At 38.8% G+C, this 14,840-nt stretch overlaps 1 protein-coding gene across 1 annotated transcript in view; it reads right to left on the reverse strand.

The window, feature by feature from the left end:
• The window catches only part of LOC124556790 (paired amphipathic helix protein Sin3b-like), a 289,392-nt gene that overhangs the window by 194,979 nt on the left and 79,573 nt on the right, over nucleotides 1-14,840 (reverse strand). The window contains exon 4 of the mRNA XM_047130801.1: nucleotides 8,602-8,792. Within this exon, the coding sequence (XP_046986757.1) occupies nucleotides 8,602-8,792 (191 nt within the window). The remainder of the gene's footprint in view (nucleotides 1-8,601; nucleotides 8,793-14,840) is intronic.

Below are 14,840 nucleotides of genomic sequence, written 5' to 3' on the forward strand. Positions count from 1 at the left end.
GTTTCAATGAAGGATGCACACAATTCAAATGCAGAATTGATATTTTACAAAAGTTTTGACAAATTTCTCAAGCTACTTTTGATTTATTTTCCTCTGAAGAGGATTTTGTACTTTGAAGAAAGTGGCCAGTTTTGTTTTTGTATAATTACACAGAGCTTCACTAAACTCACTGTGCATTCTTTATGGGTATACCTGATGACTTGCATAACTTAACCATGGTTTCTTAACAAGACTAACACCAACCACTACAGCTGCTTGATTAAGGGAATGGAACTCTTCCTCAGCAGACATAAAATCTACAAAAGTAACATTTTGGGAGCCATCTTCTTGTTCACTTACTGTTATTGTTGATATGGTGTCTATCATTTCCAAAAAACTTCCTTTCAATATCTTGAACCATTTATGAAATGTAATGATTGTTATGACCGCACGGTTCCCCAAGTGCACAGATGGAACTGGTTGCACTGTGTGCTTCTATCTGCCAGATATGAAAACCACTATCTCAAGAATAAAATGAGGTACCACTGTGCTCTCACTTTTAAATGAAATTTTGATATCTTATTTGCATTTCATACACAGTAATTTATGGGCTAAAATCTACCATACACAAAATCTACATAATGCATTTTGCCTCTGCAAAGTCATAAAAAGTCATGCAATGTTTTATTCAATATAGCACAGTAACAACGACAAATAATGAAATGAAGTTCTGTCCTATATTGAAGGAAGATATCAGACTGTAAGCTGTGCAAAAATCCAACTTTTTGACCAAATAGTTTTTTTTAAAAATCTGAATGCTATCTCTCAAGCACAGGCAGCAGCATTAAGGGAGCAATAACAGTGACAACAAAGCCACACTCAGCACAGAATACAAATAGCACACCTGAAGCAGTTAAAGGGTTAATTTTTATCTTCACTTCCTTTTCTGCCTGCTATCCATACCAGTTTTCTGTGGCATCACTATTGTTGGTCATCATCAGTCCATCAATGGTATCACAGCACATCAAAATAAACGGGCATCCGGTCAGTGTTGCCCATATAGCCTACAACATCGTCTTTCAGTTTCCTTTGATGGATTATGTAAGGCTATTACACATGTAGTTTCTCATCAAATGCCTTGGGAAGTCACTGAGCTAGTCTTGTTCTTCATTGTAACATATGTCCCTCCCTCTTTATCAGCCTGATGCACCAGCCAGTACTTGATTTGAATTTCACGACGCATGCAGTTCAAAAATTCCTCTTTATCTCCAGCATCTTCATGAAGACAATTTCCTGAGTAATCGAAAAGCGTTCACTGTGTTTCTCCTGCATGTACTGTACAACCTGATGTTGCAATTTATGAAATCTTCCCTGCTTCAGTCCCCAGAAAGTTTAGCGTGTAGAACTGGTATTCTTTAATTTATTCTTTATCTGGTGCAACCTACAAGCATTTGCTTCTGTGACAGAAAATTTTCTTCCTCCTGTACAGTTTGTTGTATCGACTGGAGGAACACACTGTAAAACACAGACTCGTAGATCCACATTTGTTAACAAAGTCACAGCTGCAATTTGCACCCATTGTCACTAGCTACGATTTACAGTTCTTAAAGTGCAACAATATAATCAAACTTAATGACAGCAAACAATTGTCCTCTCAGTTCCCTATGGCAGAAATTGCACCACTTCGATTAACATTGTAGCCAACGTGGAAAATCAACAGTGCTGTACAGCAATAGCAGCCTTAGTACCGTTGTTGACACTCACGTTTCATTTGTTGTGCCACATTTCAGGTGTTGGGTGTGAACCTCTTTTGTTACCGTTAGTTTGCCTCCCATAGAAATGTATACTATTGTTGAGTATTTATTCAATTTTTAAAAAAATAGTTCTAATGGCTCTGAGCACTATGGGACTTAACATCTGAGGTCATCAGTCCCCTAGAACTTAGAACTACTTAAACCTAACTAACTTAAGGACATCACACACATCCATGCCCGAGGCAGGATTCGAACCTGCGACCGTAGCAGTCATGCGGTTCCAGACTGAAGTGCCTAGAACCACTCGGCCAATGCGGCCGGCTCAGTTTTAAAAGTCAGTTCAATTCTTATAATATAGATTCAGGTGAAGTGCAGTTTAAACATGGTAGATGGTCATAAAAAGACATGGAAAGTGGTATACATTTCCATGGTTGGCTGCACGATAAAATTTGCTGCCCACTTACCACTCCCCTCCCCACATTCAGTCTAGTTCTCGGCCAAGCGGATGTGTCTGTTCCCTCTCCAAACCTACCGAATTCTTCAAATTAAATCTGTGTGTCACCTCAATTGCCAAAGCTTCACCTGTAAATGTGATACAACTACTACATTAATCTATTACACAATGTAACAACATTGACCTCAGCAGCAATAGCTTAATTTGCGAATGTAAGAGGACTCTGTATTTTTCAAATATGGAATTTGTGAAGAAATCTCATCTCATAACAGGGTAAACACCCTATATGAACATTAAACAAAATCCATTACACTCATCTTCCCTGAATATCGGAAACAGTTTGGTGACAAATTTATATACCTTATTTTTCATTCATAAAACACTAGCAGTTTGGAGAAAGTGGAAGATGTTTAAAATACATACTCTGGTGTAAAGTTCATACGAAGGACAACATCCATACATATTATAAAAATGTATGTATGTATGTGCCACACCTCCTCCTAAGCCCCACAAACGATTTCAACCAAATTTGGTACACATATTAGCTATGATCTGGAAAGAAATCCTGTGGGGGAAAGAACCATTAGTCTCGTATTGAAATGAATGTGATAACATGGACAGAAAAGGGGGAGGAAGAGATGGCCATTCAGAAAGGGAGATGGAGGAGATAGACACGCAAAAAGAGGGATGAAGGAGATACACATGCAGAAAGAGGGATGGAGGAGATGCACACACAGACAGATGGAAGCATAACATAGATAAAGGTAGCGGGAGGAAGAGATGGACAGAGAGAAGTGGAGGGGAAAATCGATAGAGAGACAGGACAGGTGGAGACAGGCAACAATAGGAGACAGGACGAGATGGTCAGGGAGAGGGAAGAGGAGAAGATGGACAGAGAGAGGGGTAGCAGGAGATGGACAGAGAGTGAGGTGGTGGTGGTGGTGGTGGTGGTGGTGGTGGTGGTGGTGGTGGTGGCAGAGGGGGTCGAGGAGGGGGGGGGGGGGGGGGGAGGAGTTTGGAACAAATACCTACCTAGGTAACACTGGGCACTCGGCTAGTGTTTTTGCATATCAGACATTGAATATCATATAATATGAAACCATACATGTTATAAAAATGAATTTACACATACAGTATAACCCCACTTTTAAGTTCCCAGAATTAACATTTTCTCACCATTTATGACATTTTTTATTGGTCTTGTCAAATTTCCTATGCCCACAATGTTTATCTGTGCCTAATTTTACATAACCATATTTATAATTTTCGCACAATTTATCCGTTAAGAAAAAATGTTTGTAGAGAAAAAATGAACTGGTAAACGTCTATAAGTCGGAAAAATTCGTGCCATATTTCCCGCCGCTGCAAAGCTCTATTTGGCATAGTGGCTGATGTGAGTAACAGGGTTTGTTTGAATGAAGATATCGTGACCAATCACAACCATTTCCAAACTGTCTCTACTGTGCAAATGGAGTTTCGTGATTGTTGTGATCATTGTGACACCTTTGTCGAACCACATTTAGTGTGTTTCGGCGTATGGTCACTTGGGAGCACTAGTTGACACTGTCATTCATTTTTTGTTGCTCAAATGTTTTTAGTTTGAACACAGCACCGGTTATTTATTTTATTCACGATGAGAAAAACTTGTTTCGAGAATATATTCTCGTCGGCAAGTGTAGTATTTAAGTATGAATTTTTTGTGATGTTACACAATCAATCAATGTGAGTGATAGTTCGTGTGCACTGTGCAATTTTCTACATAACTGATGAGGCACAGTACCTGATAACCTCAAACAGACGACTACAGTGGAAGAGACACAGAATAATACATATTAAACACCATACAAAATACTTATTTACATATTTGCACATGATAACAAGGGAAAAAAATCTTGAAACACCTTGTGCTAAGCATGAAAAAATATGTAACTAGTGCAGTATTTCATTACTTAAACAATGAATGACAGCTGCAGGCTTTCAGAAACATTGATTATGACATGTGAAATTGAGTAAAATGTTCCTCCTTCCCAGACAGTTATCAGTTCCAGTTACTTGAAGTCCCTTGAAAAGTGTAAAAGAGGGGTTTCACTGTATATATGTATTTATGTTCCATCTCTCTTCATAAACCACGGGAATGATTTCAACCAAACTTCGTGCACATATCACTTGCTGTCTGGAATGAACCACTGTTGGGGTAAGAACCATCTATCTGTGAAAGGGGTGGAGGGTAAAGTGTGATTTGTGGGGAGGGGGGGGGGGGGGCAGTGTAGCCCGTGCCCTGCGAATACCCATAATTTGTTCATCCAGTATTTGAGAATAGGAACAAACTTTACACATAATTTCAAACATTTATGAAATTATTTCTTACTGCCAAACTGTACAAAATGAGGAATATAAAAATATTTTTTTTTACTTACTACATTTTTGCTGTTCATGCAGTAAAACTGCAGCATGAAGCATGACATTTTAATGTATTACTTATGTACTAATAACTGTATTTGCAGCAAATTTTGCAGACAGTATTCACCACTGAATTTACCAGCAAAATTATATCATTGTATGACACACAGTTCAGAAAAACTGCCACATTATATACAAGATGTTTTCATTTATTATTTCTTTACTACTAATTCTACTCACAACACATTTTGTAGACAGTATCCACATATGCTGCTGAATGTACTTGGAAAAATATATCATTGCATGACACATAGTTCAGGAGATATGATGTCATGAACAGTGAGATGTGTATAAAACTGCTGCATTATGCATGACATTGTAATTTAATACTACTTTACTACTAATTCTATTCATAACACATTTCACAGACACTAGCCACATATACCACTGGTGCACCTGCCAAATTATATCATCGTATGACACGTACTTCAGGAGATACGACATCATAAACACTAAGCTGCGTGAAAGTGAAACTGCAGGGCGAGATTTGTTATAGATACAGGTGAAACATGTGTACAAGTACGTGTGAAATATGTTAAATATATTCGACATACGTGTATACTGGAGAAGCTATAGGCAAAAAGTTCATCCTAAATCCATGGAATGCAAATTAGTTTCACATATTAGTTATAATTTAGAAGGAAATACTGTAGGGGGTAAGGACAGACAGAGAGTGGGAAAGGAGTGGTGAACAGAGTGAGGGTAGGGGGAATAGACAGAGAGTGGGAGGAGAGGAGGAGATGAACAGAGAGAGCGGGGGGGGGGGGGGGGGGGGGGGAGTAAATAGTCAGAGGGAGGGGGACTAATAGAAGATTGGAATAAATACATGCCCAGACACCTAACTGTGTGTTGTACAATGATATAATTGCACAGGTACATTTAGTGTGTATGTGAATACTGTCTGCAAAATGTGTCACGCATATTGTTAGTAGTAAAGAAGTAATAAATTAAAATGTCATGCCTGATGCAGCAGTTTTACTGCATTAATAACTAAAATGTAGTAAGCAATAAATATTTTCCGTTTAATCATTTTGTGGGAGTGGTCAGAGAGAAAAAGTTTCATTAATGTTTGAAATTATGTGTGAAGTTTGTTGCAAGTCACTAAGTGCTTTCATTCTCAAATACTAAATATCGAAGGACTTGAAATTTTCCAGACCAATTTACTTCAGATATTTAAAAGATACCCCAATAAATGTTTGGACGGACATAGGCTACATATTTTTTAAAATTTAAAACACACACACACACACACACACACACACACACACACACACAGAGAGAGAGAGAGAGAGAGAGAGAGAGAGAGAGAGAGAGAGGGGGGGGGGGGGGGGGGGGGGAGGGTTAACAAAGGTCTGGGAAAGTTCTTAACCGATTTACTTAAAATTTTTACACAATACTCTAATAAATGTTTGGCCACAATTAGGCTATATATTTTTTTAATACACACATCAAAAAAAGGTTTGCATCACCTCAGTTGCGAGAGTTCTGGAACCTGTACCGAAAATTGGAATAGAGATCAACATAATCATCATTTCCGTCCTTTCTATTGCTCATGAGAACCACACATTGGATGTTGTACCACCATACAGCGAGACCTTCAGAGGTGGTGGTCCAGATTGCTGTACACACCGGTACCTCTAATACCCAGTAGCACGTCCTCTTGCATTGATGCATACCTGCATTTGTCATGGTATACTATCCACAAGTTCATCAAGGCACTGTTGGTCCAGATTGTCCCACTCCTCAACGGCGATTTTGTGTAGATCCCTCAGGGTGGTTGGTGGGTCATGTCGTCCATAAACAGCCTTTTAAATCTAACCCAGGCATGTTCGATAGGGTTCATGTCTGGAGAACATGCTGGCCACTCTAGCCAAGGAAGTGCACGATGGGGACGCAAATTGTCGTCCATGGAGACGAATGCTTCACCAATGTGCTGCTGATGTGGTTACACTATCAGTCAGAGGATGGCATTCACGTATTGTGCAGCGATTACGGCACCTTCTATGACCACCAGCAGCATATGTCGGCCCCACATAATGCCACCCCAAAACAGCAGAGAACCTCCACCTTGCTGCACTTGCTGGACAGTGTGTCTAAGGCGTTCAGTCTGACCGGGTTGCGTCCAAATACGTCTCCGACAATTGTCTGGTTGAAGGCATATGCAACACTCATCAGTGAAGAGAACAGGATGCCAATTCTGAGCAGTTCATTTGGCATGTTGTTGGGCCCATCTGTACCGAGCTGCATGGCGTCGTGGTTGCAAAGACGGACCTCGCCATGGACATCGGAAGTGAAGTTGCCCATCATGCAGCCTATTCTGCATAGTTTGAGTTTTTAACACGACGGCCTGTGGCTGCACAAAAAGCATTATTCAACATGGTGGCTTTGCTGTCAGTATTCCTTCAAGCCATAATCCAAAGGTAGCAGTCACCCACTGTAGTAGTAGCCCTTGGGTGGCCTGAGCGAGGCATGTCATTGACAGTTCCTGGCTCTCTGTACCTCCTCCATGTCCGAACAACATCACTTTGGTGCACTCCGAGACGCCTGGGCACTTCCCTTGTTGAGAGCCCTTCCTGGCACAAAGTAACAATGTGGATGCAATCGAACTGCAGTACTGACCGTCTAGGCATGGTTGAACTACAAACAACACGAGCCATCTACCTCCTTCCTGATGGAATGACAAACTGATCGGCTGTCGGACCCCCTCCATCTAATAGGCACTGGTCGTGCATGATTGTTTACATCTTTGGGCAGGTTTAGTGACATCTTTGAACAGTCAAAGGGAATGTGTCTGTGGTACAATATCCACAATCAAAATCTATGTTCAGGAGTACTGAGAACTGCGTGATGCAAAACACAATAAACATTCGGACAGACATCGGCTGTGTTGTATTTACGGCTTATCAACTTATGATTACGATACTACTATGGAATCTGAATCATTTGAATTTTGCAATCCTGTCCCTTCACACGTTAAAACTATGAGAATTACCATCATTGAAGCTACTATCCTCAAAGATCCAGCAGCTGGAGAGGTATTCCCAACTGATTTACCCATTCATTTTAAGTTACAGCATTTTCGAATCAAGGTTTTGTTTACAATAACAATAAAAAGGCTCAAGGTCAGAGAGAGATGGGAAGAAGATATGAATGGAGTGGGGGAGGAAATTTCAAGAGAGAGGGGTGAGGAGGAGACGGAGAGAAGTTGAGAGGGAGGAAGGAGATCGACAGCAAGATAAGGGGGGAGTGGGGGAGGAGGCAGAGGAGGAGGGCAAAGAGAGATGTGACAGGGAAGGGGGAGGGGGAAGGGGAGGGGGATGGGGAGGGGGAGGGGAGGGGGAGGTGGGCAAAGAGAGAGGGGGAAGAGGGGTAGGGGAGGAGGTGGGCAAAGAGGGGTGGGAGAGGGTAGGGGGAGGGGGAGGGGGAGGGGGAGGGGGGAGGAGGAGGAGGAGGAGGAGGAGGGGGAGGCGGAGGGGGAGGCGGAGGGGGAGGCGGAGGGGGAGGGGGAGGAGGAAGAGGAAGAAGAGGAGGAGGGGGAGGAGGAGGAAGAGGAAGAAGAGGAGGAGGGGGAGGAGGAGGAGGAGTAGGAAGTGGGCCAAGAGAGGGGGGATGAAGGAGATTAGGATGTATATACAATTCCCATGCATAATAAGCAATTGCGGAGTACTGCTGGGTTCACTAGTAGTTTTATAAAACACACTTGTAGACCAAGAAATTGTCTATTAGTCTCCTCATAGAAAATATCAAATAAAATTTTTCGTCAAATAATCAACAAACATTATCACTTTTTGCTGTACTATCTACAGAAACACATCAGTAATTTATTGATATTTCTGGTACAGTAATCTAAACCAAACCTCACATAAACAAATAAGAAATAAAGTTATTAGTATTACATGTATTCCTAGTTGATATGTAACTAATAAAAAGGAATGTTCAAAATAGAAACTTTACCTCTGTGATTTGAATTCCTTCATAATGTCAAGAAAGTCATTGTAAACTTGTGGCTGATTACCAAACTTGAATTTGACTTGATCTAAGTACGATAATGCATCTTCAACTTTTAGTCGCTGAAACTGATGTGCTGTAGAGGTCACTGTGCTTGACACAACAGGTGATGCAGATGTGCTAAGGCAGCCATGTACCTAAATTCAAAATCTTTGTTGTAGAAACGAATCACAAAGCGTGAATTCACATTCTACTCAACTAGTTTCACACAAAGAACATTCGTCTGAAAAATTATATTACAAGCACAGAGAAATATGACGATTATAATCAGCTGCAACTTCTGCACTAACAAAAGTAACATATTTAATGTTCTGCACAACAACTTGTATTACAATAAACTGATATAAACCACATACAAATTATAATAGTATCACTGATCCAAAAAGAAGGGTGAAAATGCAGGTAAAAAAATCACCTCCATAGCATTCTTAGTTTGCCGCTGACTTGGCAAAATGCTATAACAACACAGGTATCAAAGAACTGTTTTGAAAACAATACAAATGGTTTAAAGACAAGCAGAAATTATTTTGAACATTAATGAAGTATCAATTAAAAACAAAATTTATTGTTTTGTTGTTGTATCTCAATGATGATGAAATATTTTAGAGGCAATATATTAGGAGTCACAATTAACAGATTTATCAAAACTTGGTCACTGATATAACTGCATGGGGAATTCAAAACATAAGTTACACATTATCATGGCAGGTCAAGTAACTTTTATTGAATGCTGCACTACACTTCAAACTGAAAGAGTTACATGACACTACTTTTCAACACAGTCACAAACTCTCTGTTAACAATGGTCAGCACATTCTAGCAATCATTCACTTTTTCAATGCAAGAAATCCACTCCTCAGTCATGGACCATTCAAGAAATGATGTGTGAAAGTCTTCATCATTGTAAATCTCTCTGTCTCCTGGGCTAATAGAAAATTATTCATTAAGATATTTGATGAGAGGACAGCGCACAGAGTACTAATGTATTTTTAAAAATTGACATCAATAGTTTGAGAGACTGCTGATGACGGGGGAACATACTGATCTAACAATGATGACCTAAAATATTACCATTACAATGTCTCCAAAGACTCAATGGGATGGCTCCATGTGTTTGGCAACAGTGATTACTGATGGCCATATATACATACGTACATACATACCATATTTTATGGACTATAAGACACTTTTTCCTTTGAAAAATTACCTCCAAAATTGAGGTGTGTCTTACACTCAAAATTAATATAAAAATGTCCAGTGCTTGATTGAAAATTCCCACCAGTCTTAAACACGGTCATATATTCGATGCTGTGGGAGACCTATCTCTATCTGGCAACACTGTATTCAACTGGCAGCAGCAGTGCACCGATGAGACGAACATGAATTGTGGGGATTCACAAGCTTGATAACACTGTCTCCCTCCCACCCCTCCACCACAAACCCAGAACACTGTCTAGCCTATGATGCATTATTGCAGTCTACAGTGAAAGTGAACTTGAATCCATAGTGATGTGTGTTACCAGTAACATAAAAATATTTCTGTTAATAGCTAGTTTTGTAATGGAAAAAAATAAAAGATATTCATATGATGTGAGCTGTAAACTGAAAGTAATAGCATATGCAGAAGAACATGGAAACAGAAATGGATTCAAGGACACCATCAAAATGGCTTTGGAATCAATACAAAAGTTATTCAGATACACGTTTGTAACCTAGCTCTACAGTTGAACTTAAAAGATTTTAAAGGTGGAGTCGGCTGGTGATACAGGTTTACGAAGTGTATTTAGCACACAAACCAAAACCAAACCCAAAATATCTCATAAACTGGCACACGAGTATCAAGAGGAAATATCATCTTTCCATTGCCTTATTATCCAATATTGAAAGTAAATCAAGTGTGGAACTAAGGAAAATAATGAATATGGATGAAACTCCACTGACAATTGATGTGCTGAGCAACAGAGCTGTTGCCATGAAAGGTGCTAAAACTGTAACTATAAAAACACGTGGACATGAAAGAATGCACTAAACTGTTGTCCTTTCATGTTGTGCTGACAGTACTATACTTAATCCAATGATCATTTTCAAGTGCAAAACAATGCCAAAACCTTCTGAAATACTAACAGATGGTTTTGTTCATGCACACAGCAAGGGTTGGATGGACAAGGCTGGTATGAAATAATGAATTAACAGTGTGTGGGAGCATAGGAAAGGGGCTTTATTGAAGAAGAGTTATCTTTTTGTGGTAGATCCGTTTAGTAAATATTTGAAATATTCTTGAAGTAGAAGCTGAGACAGGTAAATACAGAGCTTTCTGCTATTCCAGGAGGACTTACTACACAATTGCAATGTCTCAGTGTCTCAATAAATAAACCATTTAAAGCGTATATGACAGAGGAATGGAACAAATGGACAATGGATGAAACCCAACATGAATTCACACTGAAGGAAGTTTTAAAACAACCTACAATAAAATAAAATGTGTCAATAGATAAAGTAGTTGTGGTCTAGAGTGAGTAAAGATTTAACAATAATACCTTTCAATAAGTGCGGCATAAATAACGCTCTCAATGGCAGTGAAGCCTGTCTTGTGTATGAAGAGGATAATGATGAGGATGAGGATGAGGAGGAAGAGGAAGAGGAAGAGGAAGAGTAAGAAGAAGAAGAATGTTCAGATGACAATTTTCTGTGATTTTAAAGGTCAGTTTGGTATTATAAACTAATATTTTTTTTAAAAATCTGGCTATGCAATCTAATGATAAAAACATTTTTTAAAAAGATTGCTGAAAAATTAAGGTGCGCCTCACAGTCCGTTAAAATACGGTAATGTTTGGCAGCTAAGTAATGCCTTAAAACAATGGCATGAACACAACCAAAGGTGACACTCCTCCTTCAATGTGGATTACAGAGTAAAGACAATTGTGATCTTTACATGTTTGTCTATGGAATAGCCTAACAGTCTGAGTTCATGGGTGCTTTTATCTCAACAACATTAGATAAACAACTTTAGAAGTATAACTTCAGTTTTGACACAGAAATAATCAAAGTAGAGTAATCTGCAGAGCACAAATGATGGCTGCACATGCTACTAACTTCATTCCAAAATACCCGTTCAGCTCTTCTTACTGAACTGGTGGATAGTAATAAGGAAGAAACATTCAGTTCCTTAGCATGTGCCAGACATTGTAAAAACCTTATCTCTGAAATCTGTTAGAACACTGTTAAATGTTCCAGTGACAATACGTTATCTTGGGTTACTTTGTTACACTAATAGATTTGCTATCAAATATTCATCCAATGACAAAGGCCTATCATTTGTTTTCAGCTTATATAAGTTAGGTCTTTTGTATGGAGTTATACTGATTCTTTGTTTTGAAATCTGTGCAGTCTTTTCCAAATCTTCAATGTAATTCTGTCTTGTGTGTTATACCTGTATCATTCAAAATGATTTAGAGAAGCTCTGTGTTGTTGCCATTGTTAATGGCTGGTGGTGCCACAAGAGGGCAACACTCTGCAAACAGCATCACTTGAAAAACAGATATTTTGAGTAGTTTTGTTGCCTTTAGACAACAATGGTGGTTGGTTAGTGAAAGATTTAGTTTGAATGGGTAGGTTTCTTTGCATCAAAAGAACACAAAAATGTGATACTATTAGAGTCTTTCACAGTACTGACATGAAGGAAATAGGCACCAGTTTCCTGCAATACTAAAGAAACTCCACTTGTTGACTTCCTTTCTTAAGGGGCTCCGGAAAGGCTCAAAATCATGAAAAGTTCAATTTTTACTTTTTTTGCGTTTTCTGAATCTGCAGACTATTACCTTTTAATAGATATATAATTTATTCAATTCCGAAGACTACAACTATTTTTAAATTTTTTTTGAAATGTGTTCTACATGGGCGTGACCCACTGTGGCGCTGTTAAACTGCTGTCAAATGGTGTTATTATTAACGTCCGTGTTCATCAGGTACATTTTAGTGATGTGAGATAAAGTATGTGTTGTGGCTAACCTGTGATGGTTCAATATATATCGCTGGTGTGATTGTCGATTGTTTCATGTTTATTTACTCTGTCGTTATCTCGAAAATATTCGTAATTAATTCTGTTTCTTGAGTCTCTGAGTCTCTGTTTCGTTGAAGTATAATAATGAGTAAAAATAAAGTTATTAGAAATCCTCTGAAGGCTTTTAAGAAAAGGAGAAATGTTGGAAAGCCAAAGGTATGTGTTATTACTGTAAACAATAAAGACGATAATCAAGTGAGTGAACCTAACCTCTCAAGTACACCTGCCCATAGCAGTCAAAATGGGAAAGAAAATACTTCACAGAAGAAGCTTGGTTCAATGAGTGAAAACTATGAATGTTTTATGGGTGAATCGGATGTGAATGAAATATTTGATGTGTCGGTTCTCAAAGGAATTTTTTCAAACTGTGTAAGATGTATTCATTGAAGTGAAGTTGGTCTGGAACTCTCCATAATAAAGCACGTAGGACTTTCTAGTGAAATACAACTGAAATGTGATAAGTGTTCATACATGACCACCTTTTGGAACAGTGTTGCAGTAACTGCCACTGAAGAAAATGGTAGCAAAATCTACGAACACAACAACGAGCGATGCTTGCTTTAGACAAGGAACGCCTTCGGGCTGCAGACAGGGCTGTAAAGAGTCTAGAAATACAAGCAAGAGTAAACAGGAGGAGGAACAAGAGGAAGCTGGAGGAGGAGTTTGCAGAGGATGAAGATAATCCATCCTATGGACCTGAAATGCACTAAAAAGTTAATCCAATCTTTGTCGCTCGATTCCCAAAACTTTTATTTTCTCATTCTAATTACATGTTTTCTAATATTTGTTTCAAACTTTCAGTAAATGTTACACAGTACCTTCGGCATCATTTAACACAGCCTTTTTTCAAAAAACTGTATATTTTTTAATATATAAGTAAAAATTGCAAAAAAATGTTGTGAATTTTCATTACAATTGAAAAAAAATCATCTTTAATAACTGAACTAAAATTTTGTAAAATCGCTGTGTTAAGTTGTAGCCCATATTCCAATAAATACTCTGTAAAAAGTTCAACTTCCTACCTCAAATACTTTGTGAGGAAAGATGTAATTTATAAGCGTTATTTTAACATTGCAAGTATAGGGCGTTCCGGAGCCCCTTAAGGTGTGACAGCAACATTTCTGGGCATCCGGAAGTGCAGGAAGGGAAACTGGGGCATGATAGCACTGCTTTTCAACACCACTCATTAATGCAGACACTTTTAACAGATCAACTCAGTAACCAAGTATTTTAGCAGCCTTGTGTAACCTGCTAAGACTTTTTTTTGAGTAAAGACAACAGGTATGTAATATCTTGCACAACACTACGCACGGGTGGTACTGTATTGCACAAAAAGTTGTTTCCAGGAAGCCATATGAAAACTCTGCAGTTTATACATGATACTGGACGATGAGGGTGTGATATTTTTTTCTTTTTTCAGTTGGCTCAATGGAGCAGTCGGAGTATTAGAGGATGTATACATTTCCTGATTACACGATACATACAGGATACTTGTGGCGCGAATCCACACACGCACACTAGAAGGGAATAATGTATGAACTTAAAGGGGAATGTCTACTTGTACAACCATGAGGTTCCTATTTACTATGTAAATGTTGTTCTCTTTTGTAGCTATCACAGAATTACAGTTCTGAGTTAAGAACTCAATTGTCTGTTTTATTTTATTACACTTGCTTGCACAACCACATATTTATCTAAAGTTACAGTTACACAGCATTTTGCAAACGGTTGGAGCTATTACCCTGGCAGTGTCTGTAACTCCAAGTTTTAGTGCAGAACAACTATGATGATGATGACAAAGATGAATATCCGGATGCCGACATGTTCGATCCTGGCTGGGAAGCAGGGGCGGAGGCTGGGACATTTATTCCCTGTTAATGAAGGAACTAAGGCAGGATTTTCAGAACTTCACCAGTATGGACCTGTTTTGTTTCAACAAATTGCTGTCACCAATACAGGAAGGAATTCGCTCAAGTGAGAAAGTAATGTGGGAAGCAATTTCACTTAGTTGAGAGTAAAAATCAAATCACTTTTTAATACATTTTTGTGATTGGACTCGTTCACCAATTATGCCTGTTTCTGCTTCCTGACTTGCTGAAATAAAGCAAAATATGCACCCAAATTA

This window comes from Schistocerca americana, chromosome X, assembly GCF_021461395.2.
Source record: "Schistocerca americana isolate TAMUIC-IGC-003095 chromosome X, iqSchAmer2.1, whole genome shotgun sequence".
In the NCBI taxonomy this organism is placed as follows: Eukaryota; Metazoa; Arthropoda; class Insecta; order Orthoptera; family Acrididae; genus Schistocerca; species Schistocerca americana.